At 36.1% G+C, this 21,165-nt stretch overlaps 1 protein-coding gene across 2 annotated transcripts in view; it reads left to right on the top strand.

The window, feature by feature from the left end:
• Positions 1-20,282, top strand: part of LOC101119393 (UDP-glucuronosyltransferase 2A2-like) — a 32,361-nt gene extending 12,079 nt beyond the window's left edge. For both annotated transcript variants that reach the window (XM_004009879.5, XM_012180095.4), the window contains exons 3-6: positions 2,312-2,443; positions 15,554-15,641; positions 17,255-17,474; positions 19,763-20,282. In XM_004009879.5, coding sequence (XP_004009928.2) covers positions 2,312-2,443; positions 15,554-15,641; positions 17,255-17,474; positions 19,763-20,042 — 720 coding nt within the window. In that variant the 3' untranslated portion in view covers positions 20,043-20,282. The remainder of the gene's footprint in view (positions 1-2,311; positions 2,444-15,553; positions 15,642-17,254; positions 17,475-19,762) is intronic.
• Positions 20,283-21,165: the final 883 nt, after the last annotated feature.

Genomic DNA, 21,165 nt, shown 5'->3' with positions numbered 1-21,165 from the left:
AGTGAAGAAGGAAAAAGAGCAATTTTGAGGGAAAATGGTCAATTCATGTTTGTATATGATGAATGAGGTACAATGCAGTATCTAGCAAGCAGCTATTAAACGCACTGTTTTAATCACAGGAGACAGGTCAATTAAGTATTTATGAAGTTTTTTAAATTAATAAACCATTTTTAGAGACATTTACATTCACAGCAAAATCTTAAAGCACAGTGTTCAATATTTTGAAAAGATAGATGATGTTGGATATCCATTCTACATTGTCATAAGCCAGTTTTTCAGCTGAGAAAGTAATCCTTTAAGTATTCTGAGTTTTTTTTTCTTCATAATTTTTAATAAAAGATCTACGCCTTGTAAACATTCAGTTCTAAAATCCTAGAAATCAAATGTTGGAATAGTGTGAGGCTTGCTTATAAACAGATATATTTAATAGCTCAAAAATATGAAGAATTCTATTGTCTTAGTATTGACCAATAACACATATGTATGTGTAATGTTTAATGTGTATGCATATGTATGTGTAATGTGTGTATTTGAGTATTTATTTATCAATAATGTGGCATCAAGGATCAATCTGTTATTTTTTGCAGGGGGTCCAGAAAGCGTAAGAGCTTTGTAGATTTTCCAGTGAATCTATCTTCCCATCTCCACCCACCAGAGAACACTAGGGCCCTGGGGACACTACAAAAGCACAATCACATCTCGGCAGTCACATAATGACATGCCCTCACACATATGAAAAAAAACAAAGATTCTTAAATCTATGATATCAGTAGGATTCTTCAATGTAGCAAGCATTTTCATAACATTGAATTTTTTGAATAATTTGTATTGCTAAGACTTTGATGCTGGGAGGGATTGGGGGCAGGAGAAGGGGACGACAGAGGATGAGATGGCTGGATGGCATCACTGACTCAATAAACGTGAATCTGAGTGAACTCTGGGAGTTGGTGATGGACAGGGAGGCCTGGCATGCTGTGATTCATGAGGTCGCAAAGAGTTGGACATGACTGAGCACACGACTGAGTGACTGAACTCAACTGAACTGAATGTTGGTTCAGTAATATCCCTAATTACAAAAATTAGACAACAAAGGACGCTAAATCAACATGTTATATACAGCTACAGGAGTCAATGCAAATGTGTAAAGTAAGGCATAAAGAGGGTGAAGAGTAAAGTAATCACGAGGTTTGAGGTTCTAATAGAAAAGAATATGATGGAGAACCTGGTGGAACTTGAACCTTTTCATGAACAATAACACCTTTTGTGGGCTGTTTCAGAGTTAGTGCATGTACAATGGTAAGTGATGAGTAAGCCAATGGCTATATTCAGTTCTCTTTATTACCTTTTAGCACCCTCTCCACAATGGTCCAAACGAAAAACATTTGATTCTTAAGTAGTTCTGGTGCTTCACCTTATATTTAGCCATGGATGCTAATAAGATTTATCTTTCATTTTCTACTGAAGCACAGTCAATATAATGACATACTTTTGGTACAGTTACTTTGTTCTGTTTTCTAAATTTCAGTTTTGTTTTATATTGCCTATTTTTTCTCTTGGTAGAAGGTTCCACAGCACATTTAGAAATGAGATGGCTATATAACTTCCTGACTGGACAAGTAATGCAGAAGTTCTTATAATGCATACTTGAGAATGACAGTAATATAATAGACACATATAGCATCACATTCAAAGTAAAATGGCATATTTAATCATGCTGAAGTAACTTAGAAATTTGGCTAACACCTACAGCTGTGTGAAAGTCACTCAATCGTGTCCAACTCTTTGGGACCCCATGGACTGTACATGTCAGGCTCCTCTGTCCAAGGAATTCTCCAGGCCAGAATACTGGAATGAGTAACTGTTACCTTCTTCAGAGGATCTTACCAACCCAGGGACCAAACCCAGCCTTCCCGCATTGCAGGCGGATTCTTTACAGTCTGAGCCACCAAAGAAGCTCAAGAATACAGGAGTGGGTAGCCTATCCCTTCTCCAGCATATCTTCCCACCCAGGAGTGGAACTGGGGTCTCCTGCAATAGAGTTGGATTCTTTACCAACTGAGCTACCAGGGAAGCTTTATAGCCTTGGACAAATTACTTGACCTTTCTGAGATACTGTTCTCATCTGCAAATGTATACATATTACTTTAGTTACCATGTATCAGAGTCAAATGATACAAGTAAAGAGCTCAGCAATGGCAAAAGATACATATAGTCAATAATTTGTATACACACTAAAAATCCAATTTTAAAATAAAATTTTATATTGATACTGTATCTCATAGGTTCATTGAACTGACTGTTTTCTTTACAGGAGTTCGAAGAGTTTGTTCAAAGTTCTGGAAAAAATGGAGTCGTGGTGTTTACTCTGGGATCAATGGTCAAAAACCTCACAGAAGAAAAGTCTAAAATGATTGCATCAGCCCTTGCCCAGCTTCCACAAAAGGTCAGATATTTGTATTTTTTGAAGGAGGGGCAGCTATTTTAGAATCTAGGAAAAACTCTTTAATTAAAAAGTGTGCTTTAAAATGTAGTAGTTATTGGTACTGTTATTGTCAGTTTAACTGAGATATTAAAAAAGTATTAGCTGTGAAAGCGACATATGTAATTGCTGTCCTGGCATTGCTAGCAGGAAAACATATTGCAGAATTTTCCTTAAACAATGAGCTAATACTGAATCCTTCACTACTGTTAATCAGTAAGCTTTGTGCTTAGACTGTAAATCTTCCATGTAATCTAATACTGTTTTGTTGTTTGTATTGTTTTATTTTAATATGAGGCATATATACAAGTTACAACTGCCATGATTGAGAATAAAATAATATTTATTTTTAATATTTTAAAATATTTATTTTTAATATTTTAAAATATTTATTTTTAATATTTTAAAATATTTATTTAAATATTTTAAAGACTATAATATTTTAAATTGTAGTCTTGATTCACAGGATGCCTTGGACTATATTTTCTTATAATTAACGGATTTGGGTCAATCAGGACCTGGTTGAACCTTGAAGTAACAACATAGATTCTTGGAATACTCCTAAGCAATGATTCTTCTATTTACATAACTGAAAACTTTAATAACATTAATACAATAAAGATTTATCTAGTTCACTCTATGATGTTACCCTAAATTATAATTTTTATTGATACTATTCTAGGTTATAACTGGATAATATTCTTCTTAAACGACCAAAGACATTTTCCCCCCTAGCTTTAGTGAAAACAGAGAATTACCTGTAATGTTAAGTTACAAATGCTCACAATAGCCAAATTACTTTCAAAAATTGTTTTGTGGAAGTAATATCTTCTAAATATTTAATGTAAAAAAGCATCTTCATAAGAATATTGAATTGTATTAAAATATACAATGCTTAGGGGTTAAACCAGGGCAGAATCTGAAGCACCAAGACCTCACTCTCTGCATAAACAAAATTGTTTCAGCAAAAGCTATCTGAAGTAACCATATTCGAACTCAGGACTCCTAAGTACTTGCAACTCACAGTGGAAAGGCTGGGTGGAAATTGTGGTTAATTTCAGTCAATTTCAGGCCTTTCAGTCATCACCCAGCCTCACAGTAGCCAACATGCCTGTATCCCTGGTGTGATTTGTGGCACCATGAGAGGCAATAGAGACTTTAACCTCCAAAAACTGTGTGTCTGAAATTTAATTGCTGACTACTGCCTGTGATAATTGAGGTGAGGCACAAAAGTTGACCACAGTATTTCAACCTTCATTAGAAGATGCAATTTCCAGGAACTTTAAAGGATAAGCTTATTTTTTCCAATTTCCCATTTTTGTCCACTTGGGAGCAAGTCACTGAATTAGGCCTTCAAAAAACAACCTCACACAGTGGAATTTAGAAAGCTGTATGCAGGTCCATGAAAAGGTAATGGTTCATAAAATATTTAGAAGGCCTAAAGCTTTAACCTCAGGCTGTTTCCTGGCAAAGAAAAATGCTTCAACAGTCAAACAAACAAATATACAAAGCAAACCCTACCAAAGGGACAAATCAGATTTCCAGGGTTCGAATCTTGTTTAAAAATCCAATGTACACATCTCAACCAATATCACAAGACATAGAAAGTTAGATGAAAGTATGGCCCAATCAAAGGAATGAAGGGGGAAAAAAAGAAAAAATATAAATTGAGAAAAATAATTTCTGAGGGATGCTAGATTTTGGAATTACTATAAACAAATACTTTAAAAACTCTGTCCTAAAGATGGACAAAGAAACAAAGGAAGACAATGATAAAGAGAAGAAAATGATACAGGGACAAAAGGAGATACTCACAAAGAGAAAAAATTTATTTTTTAAAAGAATCAAAAAGAAATTATAGAGCTAACAGTTACAATAACTAAAGTGAAAAATCCATGGAAGGGGTACTAAATCAGACATGAGTCAAAAGCATCAGCAAATGTTCAGCTCAGTTCAGTTCAGTTGCTCAGCTGTGTCCGACTCCTTGTGACTCCATGGACTGCAGCAGGCCAGGCCTCCCTGTCCATTACCAACTCCCAGAGTTTATTCAAACTCATGTCCATTGAATCAGTGATGCCATCCAGCCATCTCATCCTCTGTTATCCCCTTCTCCTCCTGCCTTCATCTTTCCAAGCATCAGGGTCTTTTCAAATGAGTAAACTTTTCGCATCATGTAGCCAAAGTATTGGAGTTTCAGCTTCAACATCAGTCCTTCCAATGAACACTCAGGACTGATTTCCTTTAGGATGGACTGGTTGGATCTCCTTGTAGTCCAAGGGACTCTCAAGAGTCTTCTCCAACACCACAGTTCAAAAGCATCAATTCTTCGGCACTCAGCTTTCTTTATAGTCCAACTCTCACATCCATACATGACAACTGGAAAAACTATAGCTTTGATTAGATGGAACTTTGTTGGAAAAGTAATGTCTCTGCTTTTAAATATGCTGTCTAGGTTGGTCATAACTTTCCTTCCAAGGAGTAAACAGCTTTTAATTTCATAGCTGCAGTCACAATCTGCAGTAATTTTGGAGCCCCCAAAATAAAGTATGCCACTGTTGCCACTGTTTCTCCACCTATTTGCTATGAAGTGATGGGACCAGATGCCATGATCTTCGTTTTCTGAATGTTGAGCTTTAAGCCAACTTTTTTCTCTCCTCTTTCACTTTTTCATCAAGTGGCTCTTTAGTTCTTCTTCACTTTCTGCCATGAGGGTGGTGTCATATGCATATCTGAGGTTATTGATATTTCTCCCAGCAATCTTGACTCCAGCTTGGGCTTCATCCAGCCCACCTTTTCTCATGATGCACTCTGCATAGAAGTTAAATAAGCAGGGTGACAATATACAGCCTTTACGTACTCCTTTTCCTATTTGAAACCTGTCTGTTGTTCCAAGTCCAGTTCCAACTGTTGCTTCCTGACCTGCACACAGGTTTCTTAAGAGGCAGGTCAGGTGGTCTGGTATTCCTGTCTCTTGAAGAATTTTCCACAGTTTATTGTGGTCCACACAGTCAGAGGCTTTGGCATAGTCAATAAAGCAGAAATAGATGTTTTTCTGAAACTCTCTTGCTTTTTCAATGATCCAGCAGATGTTGGGAATTTGATCTCTGGTTTCTCTGCCTTTTCTAAAACCAGCTTGAACATCTGGAAATTCATGGACCACTTATTGTTGAAGCCTGGCTTGGAGAATTTGGGGCATTACTTCGCTAGTGTGTGAGATGAATTCAATTGTGCAGTAGTTTGAGCATTCGTTGGCATTGCCTTTCTTAGGGATTGGAATGAAAACTGACCTTTTCCAGTCCTATGGCCACTGGTGAGTTTTCCAAATTTGCTGGCATATTGAGTGTAGCACTTTCACAGCAACATTTTAGGATTTGAAATAGCTCAACTGGAATTCCATCACCTCCACTAGCTTTGTTCATAGTGATGCTTCCTAAGGCCCACTTGACTTCACATTCCAGGATGTCTGGAATGCAAATGTTAACTGGGGACTGGAATGCAAAAGTAGGAAGTCAAGAAACACCTGGACTGACAGGCAAATTTGGCCTTGGAGTACAGAATGAAGCAGGGCAAAAACTAATAGAGTTCGCCCAAGAGAATGCACTGGTCATAGTAAACACCTTCTTCCAACAACACAAGAGAAGTCTCCACATATGGCTATCACCAGATGGTCAACACTGAAATCAGATTGATTATATTCTTTGCAGCCAAAGATGGAGAAGCTCTATGCTGTTGCTGCTAAGTCGCTTCAGTCATGTCCAACTCTGTGAAACCCCATAGACGGCAGCCCACCAGGCTCCCCATCCCTGAAATTCTCTAGGCAAGAATACTGGAGAAGGTTGGCATTTCCTTCTTCAATGAGAAGCTCTATACAGTCAGCAAAAACAAGACTGAGAGCTGACTGTGGCTCAGATCATGAACTCCTTATTGCCAAATTCAGACTTAATTTGAAGAAAGTAGGGAAAACCACTAGACCATTCAGGTATGATCTAGATCAAATTCCTAATGATTATACATTTGAAGTGTGAAATAGATTTAAGGGACTAGATCTGATAGACGGACTGCCTGATGAAAAATGGATGGAGATTTCTGACATTGTGCAGGAGACTGGGAGCAAGGCCACCCCCAAGGAAAAGAAACGCAGAAAAGCAAAATGGGTGTCTGAGGAGGCCTTAGAAATAACTGTGAAAAAAAGAGAAGCCAAAAGTAAAGGAGAAAAGGAGAGATATACCCATTTGAATTCAGATTTCCAAAGAATAGCAAGGAGAGATAAGAAAGCCTTCCTCAGTGATCAATGCAAAGAAATAGAGGGAAACAATAGACCGGGAAAGACTAGAGATCTCTTCAAGAAAATTAGAGATACCAAGGGAACATTTCATGCAAAGATGGGCTCAATAAAGGCCAGAAATGCTATGGACCTAACAGAAGTAAAGAATATCAAGAAGAAGTGGCAAATGTTAATAAAGAATAATTGAAATTATCAAGTTTGAGAACAGAAAAAGGAAAAAATGAAGAAAAATAAACAAAGCCTAAAAGTTGTGAAGATCCATCCTGTGAATTAGCATATTTACTGAGGGAGTCCCAGAAAGAGAGAAATAAGGAGATAGCATACTTAAATAAATAATGGCTTAAAATAGCCCCAATTTAATAAAGGTATGAATCTATACAGAGCTTCCCAGTTGGTGCTAGTGGTAAAGAACCTGTCTGCCAAAGCAGGAGATTTAAGAGCTGTGTGCTCAATCCCTGGATCAGGAAGATCCCTTGGAGGAGGGCACAAAACCCACTCCAGTATTCTTGCCTGGAAAATCCCATGGACAGAAGAGTTTGGCAAGCTATAGTCTATCGGGGTCGCAAAGATTCAGACATTACTGAAGCAGCTTAGTATGAATGAATCCACACCTCCAAGACGCTTAATGAACTTCCAGTTGATAAACTCAAAGCACCTACATTAAAACATATTATAAGCAACTTCTTGGAAGCCAAAGATAATGAGTAAGTATTGAAAGTAGCTAGGAAGAAAGAATTCATTACATATATGGTATCTTTAACACAGTGATCAGCCAATTTCTAATCAGAAACCTTGGAAAGACAGTAAGTTGTTAAATTCAAAGTGTTGAAAGACAAAATTGTTAACAGAATTTTATATGATGAAAATGTCCTCAAAGCTGAAATACAAATTAAGACATTTCCAGAAAAGCAAAAGTTGAAGAGCATCATTAACATTAGATTTTCCCTGTAAAAAGTGCAAAAGGAAAACTTTCTGGTTGTAATAAAAGTCTGCTAAACAGTAACACAAAACTATATGAAGAAATAAAGATCTGAAGTGATGTGAAATTGCAGTAAATTCAGTTATAAAAGTTAGCATTTTTGTAGTTCTGGCTGTATATCTAACTTTTAAAAATCTCAAAAATTTAATATTTAAATGTTCAGAAACAATTATGTAATTAGGAACACAATGCATAAATATATAAATTATGACAACAGTAAAAGAAAGGATGAATCTATAAAGAAGAGGAGCTATTTTCTGCTATTGGATCAATAGGTCAAGGAATAAGGCATGAGAGTAATTAGAAAATATCTTTTTAAATGAATGAAAACACAAGAGACGAAAAATATATGGTGAGAAAGGAGGGCCATAGAAAAAATTTTAATTTATTTTAGTAATTAAGTAGTGTTCAACTCTTTTGGAACCTCATGGACTAGCCCACTAAGCTCCTCTGTTCATGGGATTTTTCGCAAGAATGCTGGAGTGGTTGCTGTTTCCTATTCCAGGGGATCTTCCCAACTCAAGGACTGAACCCATGTCTGCTGCATTGACAGGCAGATTCTTTACCATTGAGCCATCAGGGAAGCCCTCATAGCTTTATGTGACTACGTTGAAACATAAGAGAGATCTAAAACAAGCAGCCTAAGATTATACTTTAAAGAACTATAAAAAGAAGGCTAGCCGAACCAACATGTAGCCAAAGCAAAGAAATAATGATTATTAGATCAGAGATAAACAAACAAAAATAGGTTAAAAATAAAACAAGGATAATCAATAAAATAAAAAGCCAGTACTTTTAAAAAGTCAGCAAAATTATCAAAATTTAGCTAAGCTGGAAAAGAGAAAAAAGAGAGTTGATGCAAAAAATTAAAGTTAGAAATGATCCCAGATAAAAAGACTATGAGAGAATATAATGGCAGTGTGGCTCATATGGAGAGTAGAAAGACCCCAGCTTACCTTTTTCCTTAGGCACACTAAAATAGATCCTATTTACAAAGCAATTATTGATGAGAACAAGCAGAAGACGGGCTGTAAAGATCTACACCTAAAGACATAAAGAAGGAACTACAATTAGATAAGAAGGATGGAGATGGAATACAATCAAGACTCATATCCCCAAGTAGGCTAATTAGCAGAGGTGGTTCCCAAAGACTGAAAGGTTTGATCCCAATCCTGGACTCCTTGGCCTAGGTATTCTGTGCTCAGAATTTAATCCCCTCAGAGCACTGACTTCAAAGGCAAGTAGGTATTACTTTCAGAGGAGCCAGTGGCTCACAGCAGTCAATCTGATCTCAGGGAAATTTAGCAGGCAGTGGCTTGAAGCAGGGTGTCAATTCCTTAACCAGATATTGAAACCAGGTCTAGGCAGTGAGAGTACTGAGTCCAGACCATTAGACTGAGAGGGCCAGTAGCAAGTGAAAAGGCCCTGTCTTCTTAGCTTTGTAAAAATGAATTTCAACAAAGAGACAGAAATTAGTGAAACAAGTGAAGTGTTTATTGGGAGAAAAAAGAAGAGTACTTGTGAACAGACACACATGGGCAGGTTCAGAGAGAGAGTTGTGATTTGTGGTAGCTTAAATCACTCTATGGATCATTTCTTTCCAAATTTCATCTGGCTGATATTGCTTTACCTGGCTCTGAGTCTTTATTGGTATAACTCAGAGCCTTCCCCTGTGTATGCATGCATCGCTTAGCTAGGAAGGATTCCATCTCAGAGGCCTGTGGGAAGGTTTATACTACCTATTATGGGGTGGCACTCCCTTCCTTTTTGACCCCTAAGAAGACTTTCTGCACATGTGTGATGGAAAAGGTCTCCTTGACCTCAAGAATGAAAAATCTGTGGTCTCTTTATATGAGCAGAACTCAGCTCCTCTCTGCCCCGTATCATCTTTATCTTGGATCATTGGTCCACAGGGGACAGACTTCAACTGCTCAGCCCGGGGCCCATCTCTCTGCTGCCTCAAACCCATAACAGAAGGATGCATGCAGCCCAAACACGGGCACCCCAGTAGCTAATGACAAGACACTGGCTTGTCTGCTTTGTAAAAATGAAGAGGTAACCAGAGGAGGGTACACTGCCTGGATGCACAGGATATCTCCTACAAAAGGTCTCTTCTCCAAGATCAAGCAACGTAACCAAACTATAAGATACATAAAATAAAACAGAAAGTAAGGTGTCATAAGGTGATAGAAGAATATGGTCAAGTGGAACAACAATATAAAACTCCAGAAAAAAAGAACTAAGTGAAATGGAAGCAGACAATCTGCCTGATGGAGAGTTCAATTATTATGGTTGTAAAGATTTTCAAAGAACTTGGGGGAAGATTGGATGGACAGAGTGAGAAGTCAGAAATTTTTAACAAAGAGAAAATATGAAGCACCACTAAATAGAGATGAAGAATATAAAAACTGACATGAAAAATACACTAGAAGGAAAAAACAGTACATCAGATAATGTAGAGAAACAGGTCAGTGAGCAAAAAGATAAAGTACTGGAAAACACTGAAGCTGAAAAGAAATTAAAAAAAAAAAGAAATGAGGGCAGCTTAAGAGACCTGCATGACAGCATCAAGCACACTACATTAGTATTATAGGGGACCTGAAGAAGAGGGAGAAAGGGGCAAAGAACGTATTTGAAGATATAACTACTAACCTGCAAAAGGAAACAAGCATCCAATCATAGGAAGCAGAGACAATCTCAAACAGGACCAGTTCAAAAAGGACCACATTAAGACACATTGCAATTAAAATGGAAAAAAAATAAAGATAAAGAAAAAAAATGTAAAGCAGCAAAGGAAAAGAAACAAGTTATGTACAAGAAAACTCCCTTAAGACAACAGCTGATTTTTCAGAAGAAACTGTAAAGGCCAGAATGGAGTAACTTGACATATTTAAAATGATGAAAGGAAAAACCTACTATCAAGAATACTCTATACAGAAAGGTTCTCATTCAGACTTGATGGTGATATCAAAAATTTTGCAAGCAAGCAGAAGCTAAAGGAGATTGGAGCCACCAAACCAGGTTTACAGAAATGTTAAGGGAACTTCTTCAAGTGAGAAAGAAAAGGTCAAAACTGGAAACGTGAAAATTACAAAAGGAAAAATCTCATCGGTGAAGAGAAATATACCACAGTGCTAGTAAATCAGCAAGGTATAAGGCTAGCTGCTGCTGCTAAGTTGCTTCAGTCGTGTCCGACTCTGTGCGACCTCATGGACGGCAGCCCACCAGGCTCTGCCGTCCCTGGGATTCTCCAGGCAAGAACACAGGAGTGGGTTGCCATTTCCTTCTCCAGTGCATGAAGGAAGGTTAAAAGACAAAAGTAGTACCATTAAGTATACTCATAATAAGTAGTTAAGGGATACACAAAACAAGAAGACTTAAAATATGACATCAAAAGCAATAAGTGTGGTGAGAGGAGTAAAAACACAGGTTCTTAAAATGCATTTGCACTTAAGAGGTCAGCAACTTAAGATAATCATATATTTTACATATATTTGTATGTATTTTGCCAAGTACAGTGTGGGGAATGACTGTGTAATATCTTCACATGTTGTAACTACATCTATCATGATGATCACTTTGAAATATATAGAAATATCAAATCACTATGTGGTCTAACAGAAACTAACATAGTGTTGTAGGTCAATTCTACTTCAAAACAACAACAACAAAAAATTACAGAAATTCATAGAAAAACAGATCAGATTTTTGGTTACCAGATACATGGGATTGGGGAAGGGGCAATAGAAGGAAGGTAGTTAGTAGGTTTAAACTTCCAGTTACAAGATAAATACCAGGATGCCATATACATTATAAACTTAATTAACACTAAGTGAAGTCGCTCAGTCGTGTCTGACTCTTTGTGATCCCATGGACTGCAGCCTACCAGGCTCCTCCATCCATGGGATTCTCCAGGCTCCAGGCAAGAATACTGGAGTGGGTTGCCATTGCCTTTTCCAGGGAATCTTCCCAATCCAGGGATTGAACCCAGGTCTCCCACATTTCAGGCAGACGCTTTAACCTCTGAGCCACCACGGAAGCCCTGCTGTATGATATACACAGAAATTGTCAGGAGAATAACTTCCTGATTTCTCATCTGAGGATTTTTTTCTATTTAATTTTATACATATATAAGCTGATAGATATTCACTAAGCTTATTGTGACAGTCATTTCCTAACATATGTAAGTTGAATCATTATGCTGTACAACTTAAGCTTACACAGTGCTGTTATGTCAATTACATCACAACAAAACTGGAGGAAAAAGTGATATAAAAATTGCACAACAAAATTAAACAAACTAGAGGTCATGGATAAATATCTTGAAAAACTCAATTTACTTAAGGTGATTTTTTAAATCTTATTTATAATAATTTATTTTTATAGCAAATATTGAATTACTTTGATTATTCATTTATATAATAGTACTAACTCTCAATATTATGTTTTTATTACCACATCTGCTTTTACTGTCTTAGCAGAAATCTGACAAAATGGTTGAATCAGAATGTGAAAATTGAACATGTCCTATTCAATTACACCTGAAATACCCCTGAAATATTCCCAGTGAAATGTGTTATGCAAATTTGCACCGTAAAAATCTATAAATGTCAAATTATACAGTTCTTTTTTTAAAAGACATTAGCAATATTATTGTAAGAATTTAAAAATTTCTCTTCCATTTTTATTGAATGTTATTTAACACTTTAACTGTCTTTTGAACCTTCTGAAAAATGTGTTGTATAAAAATCACACATTTCCAGTCATCTGTAATTGCATGTCTATGACCCAAGAATCATTAAATTAATTAATTTTTAAAAAATTATACAAATTTTAAGGGTTAGTTTCTATTTATAGTTACCACAAACTATTGGCTGTGTTCCCCATGTTGCACAATACATCTCTGAGCTTTATACTCAATATTTTGTACTTCCTACTCCCTTAGGCTTATATTACCCTTCTTCCCTTCCCCACTGGTAGCTACTAGTTTCTTCTCTATATCTGTGAGTCTGATCAAAAGAAAAAAAAGAAATAGATTATTTCAACAAACATATCAAATTAAGAGATTGAATTATAAATTATAATAAAAAATCTCTCCTAGAGGAAAAATCCAGGAGAGATCACATCACTAGTAAAGTCTACCAGACTTTTAAACAATAAAATAAGTTAATCACTTCCAAATTTTCAAAAAATTTTAAGGGAACACTAAATAATTCTATGAGACCAGATTCACCCTGATACAAAAGCCATATAGAGACATCACAAAACATAAAATTATAGACCATGATCAGTTTTAAATGTAAATATTAAAATACTTAAGAAAATATTTGCAGATCAAATCCAGTAGAATATTGAAAAAGAGTATTCACCATAATGAAATGGTATTTAATTTCCTTATATGAGGATGGTTAAGCAAAAGTAAATCAATCAGTATAATAACTTGATATAAGTGTAATGATCATATTCACAGTTATAGAGAAGAAAATAGTGGCTACCAGTGGGGAAGGGCAGAAGGGTAATATATGCGTAGGGGAGTAGGAAGTACAAAATATTGGGTATAAGATAAGCTCGGGGATGTATTGTACAACATCAGGAACATAGCCAATACTTTCTGACAACTATGAATGGAAAATAACCCTTAAAATTTCTATGATTTTTTAAAAGTTAATTAATTTAATGTTATTTGGTTTGTAGACATATTATGCATGACTGGAAATGTGTAATTTTTACAGTAACACATTTTTCAGAAGATGCAAGAGACAGTTAAAGAGATGACATTCAATACCAAGGGAAAAAAAACAAACAAACAATCATTACAAGCTACACATTAAAGAAAGCTGACAAAATCCAATTTCTCTCATGGTAAACATTCTTAAGAAAGTAGGAAGAGTGAAAAAATCCCTCAACATGATACAGAGTATTAAAAAAAAAATCTAGTATCAAGCTCAATGATGGAACCTGAAAGCTTTCCTCCTAAGATCAGGAAAAATACAAGAATGACTACTTGCACTGCTGCTATTTAACTTTTACTAGAAGTTCAGCATGGAAATGACACAAGAAAAAGAAATGAAAGGCTTTCATGCACATTAGAATGAGAGGGAAAACAATGTGTATTTGAAGATGACATGATCTTATACATAAAAAATCCCCAAGAACTCACAAAGGGCTACTAGGGCTAAAAACCAAATTTAACAAAAGTGTAGAGTACAAGATTCACACACAAAAATCAGTTTTTCTTATTATGCACACAGTATCAATGAGCACACTGAAGGTGAAATTTTAAAACTTTCTTTACAAGAACAATGAAACAATTTAAATACTTAAGAATGAATCTGACTGAGGAAGTTACATATTTGCATGTGGAAAAATATAAAACATTATCATTGTAAGGAATTAAAGAATGCCTAAATACATGGAAAGCTATCCCGTGTCCACGGATAGGAACATTTAGCATGTTAAAATGTCAACACTATCCAAAGTAATCTATAGATTTATTAAATGCCTATCAAAACTCTTTAACAGCCTTTTTTGTCAGAAATGAAATATCCAATTAACAACCTCATATGGAATTTCAAGAACCACAAATAGACAAACAATATTGAAAAACAAAAAGTGAAAAGACTCATATTTTCAAACATTGTAATTAGAAATATTATAAACCAACAGTAAATTAACAGTGTGGTATTAGAAGGGTAGATTCTTTCCATGGAATTCTCCAGTCAAGAATCCTGGAGTGAATTGTCATTCCCTTCTCCAGGGGATCTTCCCAATCCAGGGATCTATCCTGCCACATTGCAGGCAGATTCTTTACCATCTGAGCTACCAAGGAAGCCCATGGGCTGTGGAAAACGTTTTGTGTTTTCTCAGGAAGTTAACCATGAGTATATCATACAAACCAGTCATTTTAATTCTGGCTATATATCCAAAAGAATTGAAATCATGGGCTCAAACAGCTATTTGCACTCCAGTGGTCACAGCAACATTATTCACAATCATGAAATGACTGGATAAAATGTGACATATACACACAAAGAAATATTATCCACCTTTTAACAGAAGGAAATGCTGATATGTTACAGTATGTACGAACTCTGAGACATAACATTAAGCGAAATAATGTTGTCAGAAAGTAATGCATGATTCCACTTAAATTACCAGAGTAGTTAAATCTGCAGAGACAGAAAATAGAATAGAGGTCACCAGGGGTTATGAAGTGAAGGGAATAGGGAGTTACTGCTGAATGATACAGTTATATAGGGATAATGAAGACATTTGGGATATTGATGGTGCTGATGGTTTCACAACATTGTGGATTATAATGCCTAATGTAAGTTCTAGTCATACAATACCTTAAAATTATAAATATCATTATATATATTTTATTATAATAAAGACAATACTCGATTCTATATCACTACCAAGTATATAACAAAGGTCAGAGTGCTAACAAGTTCCTAGGTAAATAACATCCATCCCCTTTACCTCTGAAAATTTTGTTGTGAAATTCCCTTTACCAGAATAACCTAGAAATGCCAATACATAATTGTTTCAGCTAAAGATTGTCTTTTTTTCCTTCATCTTTTAAGTGAGAATTAACCTGTTAGTATATAGATTAGGATTATTGTAAGCATTTGAAAATATGATTGTAATGTCAATGGTTTAGAAACATTCATTACTTAATCACTAGGGCCTCATTGCTTGTGTAATACCTGGAGGCATTAAATCTGATTAATTCTAAGTTAACTGCCTCCTTCTGACAGGATATGGTTCTAAAAATTTTCAAATGAAGTAAAGACACTTGCCTTAACAGGTTCTGTGGAAATATGGAGGAAAGAAACCAGAAAATTTAGGAGCCAATACCCGGATATATGAATGGATTCCACAGAATGATCTTCTGGGTAAGACCAAAGAGAAGAAAGTCAAACAGAAAAAATAAGAGATAATCTGAATGATTACTCAATAACAAATAAATCCAAAAAATTTGCATTCAAAATAAGAAATAAAAACCTTGATGGCTTCTTCACATTTCTTCTGGAGTTTGTTAAAGAAACAATTATCCATGACACTTGTTAAAGACTAAACTGAAGTGCAGTGCAGTGAAAGTTGCTCAGTCGTGTCCAGCTCTTTAATACCCCATAGACTATACAGTCCATGGAATTCTCCAGGCCAGAATACTGGAATGGGTAGCCTTTCCCTTCTCTAGGGGATCTTCCCAACCCAGGGATTGAACTAGGGTCTCCTGCATTGCAAGTAGATTCTTTACCAAGAATCCTGAGCTATCAAAAAAAGCCCCAAAAGACTGGAAGCCCCAAAAGACTGTAAAGAACACTTTATCCAAGACCATCAGGATTAATACTACTGCAATAGACTTTCACAGCAAATCAGAGATTGGATTCAATCTGAGTCAAAAAAGAAAAGTGGAAAATTTATAGATAAAGTAAAGAGTGGATGGTCATTAGATGAAAAATTAATAAGAGTAAGCATCACAGATAAGGGGGGGATTCTGGCAAAAACAACTGAATCAGATTCTTGCTGGAGGCAGGCCAGAGCGATCAGGTATCAAATAGGGGGATGGTGAAGGATGAATCAACAATCAGAGAGGTGATCAAATATCAAGGTTTCAAGAGTCTAGGGAAACTGACTTCATAGGATGCTTGCTAAAATTAGGTAATGCAGAGAGAAAAAAGAAACCCCCAAACCAGGACCTAGTTGAGAAGAGAGTTCAGAGGAGCCTGACTAGACTTTGGTCAAGGATAGAATCTTTTTCAAGCTCTAACACAAATATGGATTTTATAATTCTTCCACTTCTGATATAATCTCTGCCTCTTCAGGATCAGGGTAAAGGAAAGTACCTTTAGATAAGGCTCTCATTACATTTTGTATAGAATATGGCAACATCTTCCCAACTCTCTGTATCTCTCTGTATCTCTTTCTCCTCTGTATCCATCCTCCTCTCTGCATGTTCCCTGCAGTAACTATTTAGGGGGAAAAAAATCTGGTAAACCATTCCATCATCTAGCATATTACAAATGGCTCCAGATTACTATAAAATTACATGCACAATTGTTTTCTTAAACAGGTGCTTAATGCACTTGCCTTGGTCTATCTTCCTATCCTGTGCTGCCAACATTCTCACATTGAAACCCTGAATATCTCTCCGCCCATGTCCCATTCACAGAAGCATTTTTTTCTTAAATCCCTTGATCCTATTTATTAAAGCATCATCATCCCAATTACTTGTCCAATGGCAGGTACTCTCCATCATTTAACTCTGCACAAATTTTTCAGAGGTTTATGGAATGACTCACTTGCTGGAATCACTAATTGCTGCTTAGCCTGGAATAATCAATTGCTATTTTCTTTAGCACCTATAGGAATCTATATATGGCTTCATTGTACACAATCACATAGAAGATGCTACCTAACTGAATTAATTATTTATAAAGATATTATGGCTTTCTATTTCTAAAACTCTTTCAATTTAGAATACTGATTTTTTTTTTCTTTTAAGGTCATCCCCAAACCAGAGCTTTTATCACTCACTGTGGAACCAATGGGGTCTATGAAGCTATCTACCATGGGGTCCCTATGGTGGGAATACCCCTGTTTGGTGATCAGTATGGTAATGTTGCTCGTGTTAAAGCCAAAGGAGCAGCTGTTGAATTAGACTTGCAGAGAATGACGAGCTCCGATCTGCTTAACGCTTTGAAGGCAGTTATTAACAACCCTATGTGAGTATAAAGTATACAGTTTTCTGAGAAACATTGGTTTTTAAAAGGAATAATTGTTTCATTCAGTTTAATTCAATACTTTTATATAATTACCAGGACATATCTAACATCAAATAAATTATTGCCATATACTTTTCAAATTCTATGAAAATATTTACCTATTGTTATGGGAGAATAGATTTCATCCTCAAAAAAATGCTGAATTTATTTAAAACAGATAAACTATTTTTAAAGAGTCACACATACTTTTGCTAATATTATTTTTTGTTCATGTGTATGCTCAGTGCTGAGTCATGTCAGCTCTTTTGCAACCTCATTGACTTTAGTCCACCAGTCTCCTCTGTCTGTGGGATTCTACAGGCAAGAAGACTGGAGTGAGTTGCCATTTCCTTCTCCAGGGGAAATGGAGGTTTTTATATATAAAAACCTATATAATCCAGGCGATCTTCCTGACCCAGGGATCCAACCCACATCTCCTGCATTGGCAGGCATATTCTTCACCACTGAGCCACCTGGGAAGCCATTTATTATGTCTTTAAAATTACAGATATTACTACTATAAAGAATTTAGGCAATGTGACAGAAATACAGAGAAATAAAGTTGAAAAAAATCACATAGCTCTCTTCAGGTATCTATAACCTATTACCAGTATAGAAATATTACTTCAGATATTTCTTTGTGCTAATTTATAAAGAGAAAAGAAAAAAATGTATAAAAATGGGACCAGGCTACATTTTGGGACTTCCCTGGTGGCTCAGATGGTAAAGAATCTGCCTGCAATGCAGGAGAGGTTCGATCCCTAGGTCAGGACGATATCCTGGAGAAGAAAATGGCCACCTACTTCAGTATTCTTACCTAGAGAATTCCATGGACAGAGGAGCCTGGAGACCTACAGTCCATGGGATTGCAAGAGTTAGATACAACTGAAGCAACTTTGCACAGTATGCTTGGTATATCTATTCCTGAATGGCTTGTTTTTATTAATTTTTTATCTGACAATTTTTTTTTCTGTGTCTCAGAGCTATTGTTTTTTCCTTGTTTTCCTGAGATATATCTAGAGGTATTTATTCATTAAATTCTTGTAATTAAGAAAGACCTGTCTTTTTTTCTTTTTTTAAAACCAAATGGTGACAGGGTTTTGCATACTTCTTTTATTTTGGCTCACAATTCTGTTTCTCAGAACTTTCTACATATATTTCATTATTTTTCTACAATTTAATGTCCTGTACGCTCTATCAATGATAATTGCACTTCAGTGTGGGAGAATAACCTTCCTTCTCCATCTCCTTCACAAATCCAAAGGAATACTTCCTCTAAGTGAGCCATTAAAAACTCTAAACCTAGAGCCTATTTTACAAAGAGAAAGAACTCAGAAAGAGAAAAACAAATGTATTAACTCATATATACAGAATCTGGAAAAATGGTACTGATGAACCTGTTTACAGGGGAGAAATAGAGACACAGATGTAGAGAGGATAGTATTGTGGACTCAGCAGGGGAAAAAGAGGGTGGGACAAATTGAGAAAAGTAGCCTTGACATACTTTTCCTTTTCACTTTCACGCATTGGAGAAGGAAATGGCAACTCACTGCAGTGTTCTTGCCTGGAGAATCCCAGGGACGGGGGAGCCTGGTGGGCTGCCGTCTATGGGGTCACACAGAGTGGGACACGACTGAAGCGACTTAGCAGCAGCAGCAGCATTGACATACCATCGACTTACTCTCAGCCCCTACTCCTTGACCAGAGGATCACATCAAGTTTCTTGTTTTCATCTGGAATGTCAGGGCCATGAAAATCTCAGACTGAAATCTTTCCTGCTGCTGTTGAAAACTAGCTTCTTTTAGCACTAATACTGAACTGGGGAGAGGGAAGGGGAGTACAGGAAGAGTTATTTTCTCATAGCTCTGTCCCTTAAATGCTGCGTCTGTCACTATTATGTTCCCAGCACCACATTCAGCAAAAGAGGTAAAAATTCTGTATTCTCAAATTACATATTCTACATTCTTCTTTCTGAATCTTTATGCTACTTCCAGTTAGAAATTCTCCCCTACCTCCAATTATTGTAGAGACTGTGAAATATCCAACAAATTTCAGTTAATAAACTACCATATCTAGAATATCTCAAGAGTAAAAAAATCTTTTATGTATATTCTGTGCTATTGGAGATATCATTTATGACATAATATATTCATAATTATGTAATATACTTTTAATAGTATATAACAATTTTAGGTATATCATGTCCTTAACAAAATTTTCAAGAGGCTCTCTATATATTTAATCCTTAGCTATAAAGAGAATGCTATGGAGTTATCAAGAATTCACCATGATACTCCGGTGAAGCCCCTGAAACGAGCAGTCTTCTGGATTGAGTTTATCATGCGGCACAAAGGAGCCAAGCACCTTCGACCAGCCTTCCATGACCTCACCTGGTACCAGCACCACTCTTTGGATGTGATTGGCTTCCTGCTAGCTTGTGTGGCAACTGTTGTATTCCTGGTCACTAAATGTTGCCTGTTTTGTTGTGGGAAGTTTCGTAAAATTTCAAAAAAGAAAAAGAGAGAGTAGTTTTTATTTTTATTTTTTTAACAATTGGATTAGAAACTTTGATGCAATCCATCTGAATTATACCAGGCACTGATTTGAACAGATTCCTACTCTCCTGGGTTCTTGTCCATTCCTCAGCTTATTGAGTCGAAGTTCAAACTCTCACTCCAAAAATATGCCACATGATTTATAATTATGGTTTAAAAGAATCTTTTCTTTAAAAAGAGGATAAACAAATAAACATAAAGTTGGTACCATTAACAATGTAGTGGTTTACTTCATTCATTGCTTTCAGTTCAATCAGTTGAGATGCTTGTTGGAGGCTTTATGAACATAACAAGTAGTTCTATTTTCAGTACTAACCATATTGAATATTTCCTTAATATCTGACATGATTTTGGGTTCCATATTCTAAAGGAACTAGACAAGGAGTAATGTAGAGCACATTCTAGTCAGAGCTTTCCTTCCAGTCAGGATGATCAGGAAACTCGTAGGGTTTCTACTCATCTGTAAAGCACATTTTACACCATCAATTTTCTTTCATATCATACATTAGGTGTTGTCCCTCTTGGAATACAAAGCTTTGCTTTGTATTTGATTTGAAGATTGCCCTTCACTTGGATATTAGTAATGATAATACTCATTTGATAATAATAATAGTACTTAATTTATATTGTAACACTTCATAGCTTCAGAGAACTAGTGATTATCATATATTAACATGGTTGTTGGTATGATGGAGCAAAAGTAAATGACTGGAATTCAATATTTGTTTCAAAGTAACAATTTTTTAAACATTTATTTTAATTTATTTATCTTTCACTGTGTTATGTCTTCATTGCTGCACATGGGCCTTCTCTAGGTGAAGTGAGCAGGGGCTCCTCTAGTTGCAGTCTGTGGGCTTTTCATTGAGGTGGTTTCTTTTATTGCAGAGCACAGGCTCTAGGATATGTGAGTGTCAGCAGTTGTAGCTTGTGGGCTCTAGAGTGGGAGTTCGGTAGTTTTATTGAACAGGCTTAGTTGCCTGTGGCAGGTGAGATCTTCCTGGACCAGGGATTGAACTCATGTCTCGTTCAGTGGCAGGTGGATTCTTAACTACTGGACCAACAGGCAGGCCCTAAACTAACTTAATAAAAAAAAATTT

The sequence above is a fragment of the Ovis aries genome, chromosome 6 (genome assembly GCF_016772045.2).
Source record: "Ovis aries strain OAR_USU_Benz2616 breed Rambouillet chromosome 6, ARS-UI_Ramb_v3.0, whole genome shotgun sequence".
Classification (NCBI taxonomy): Eukaryota; Metazoa; Chordata; class Mammalia; order Artiodactyla; family Bovidae; genus Ovis; species Ovis aries.
The sequence above is the reverse complement of the archived record's forward strand: the minus strand, read 5'-3'. Positions and strand labels throughout refer to the sequence as shown.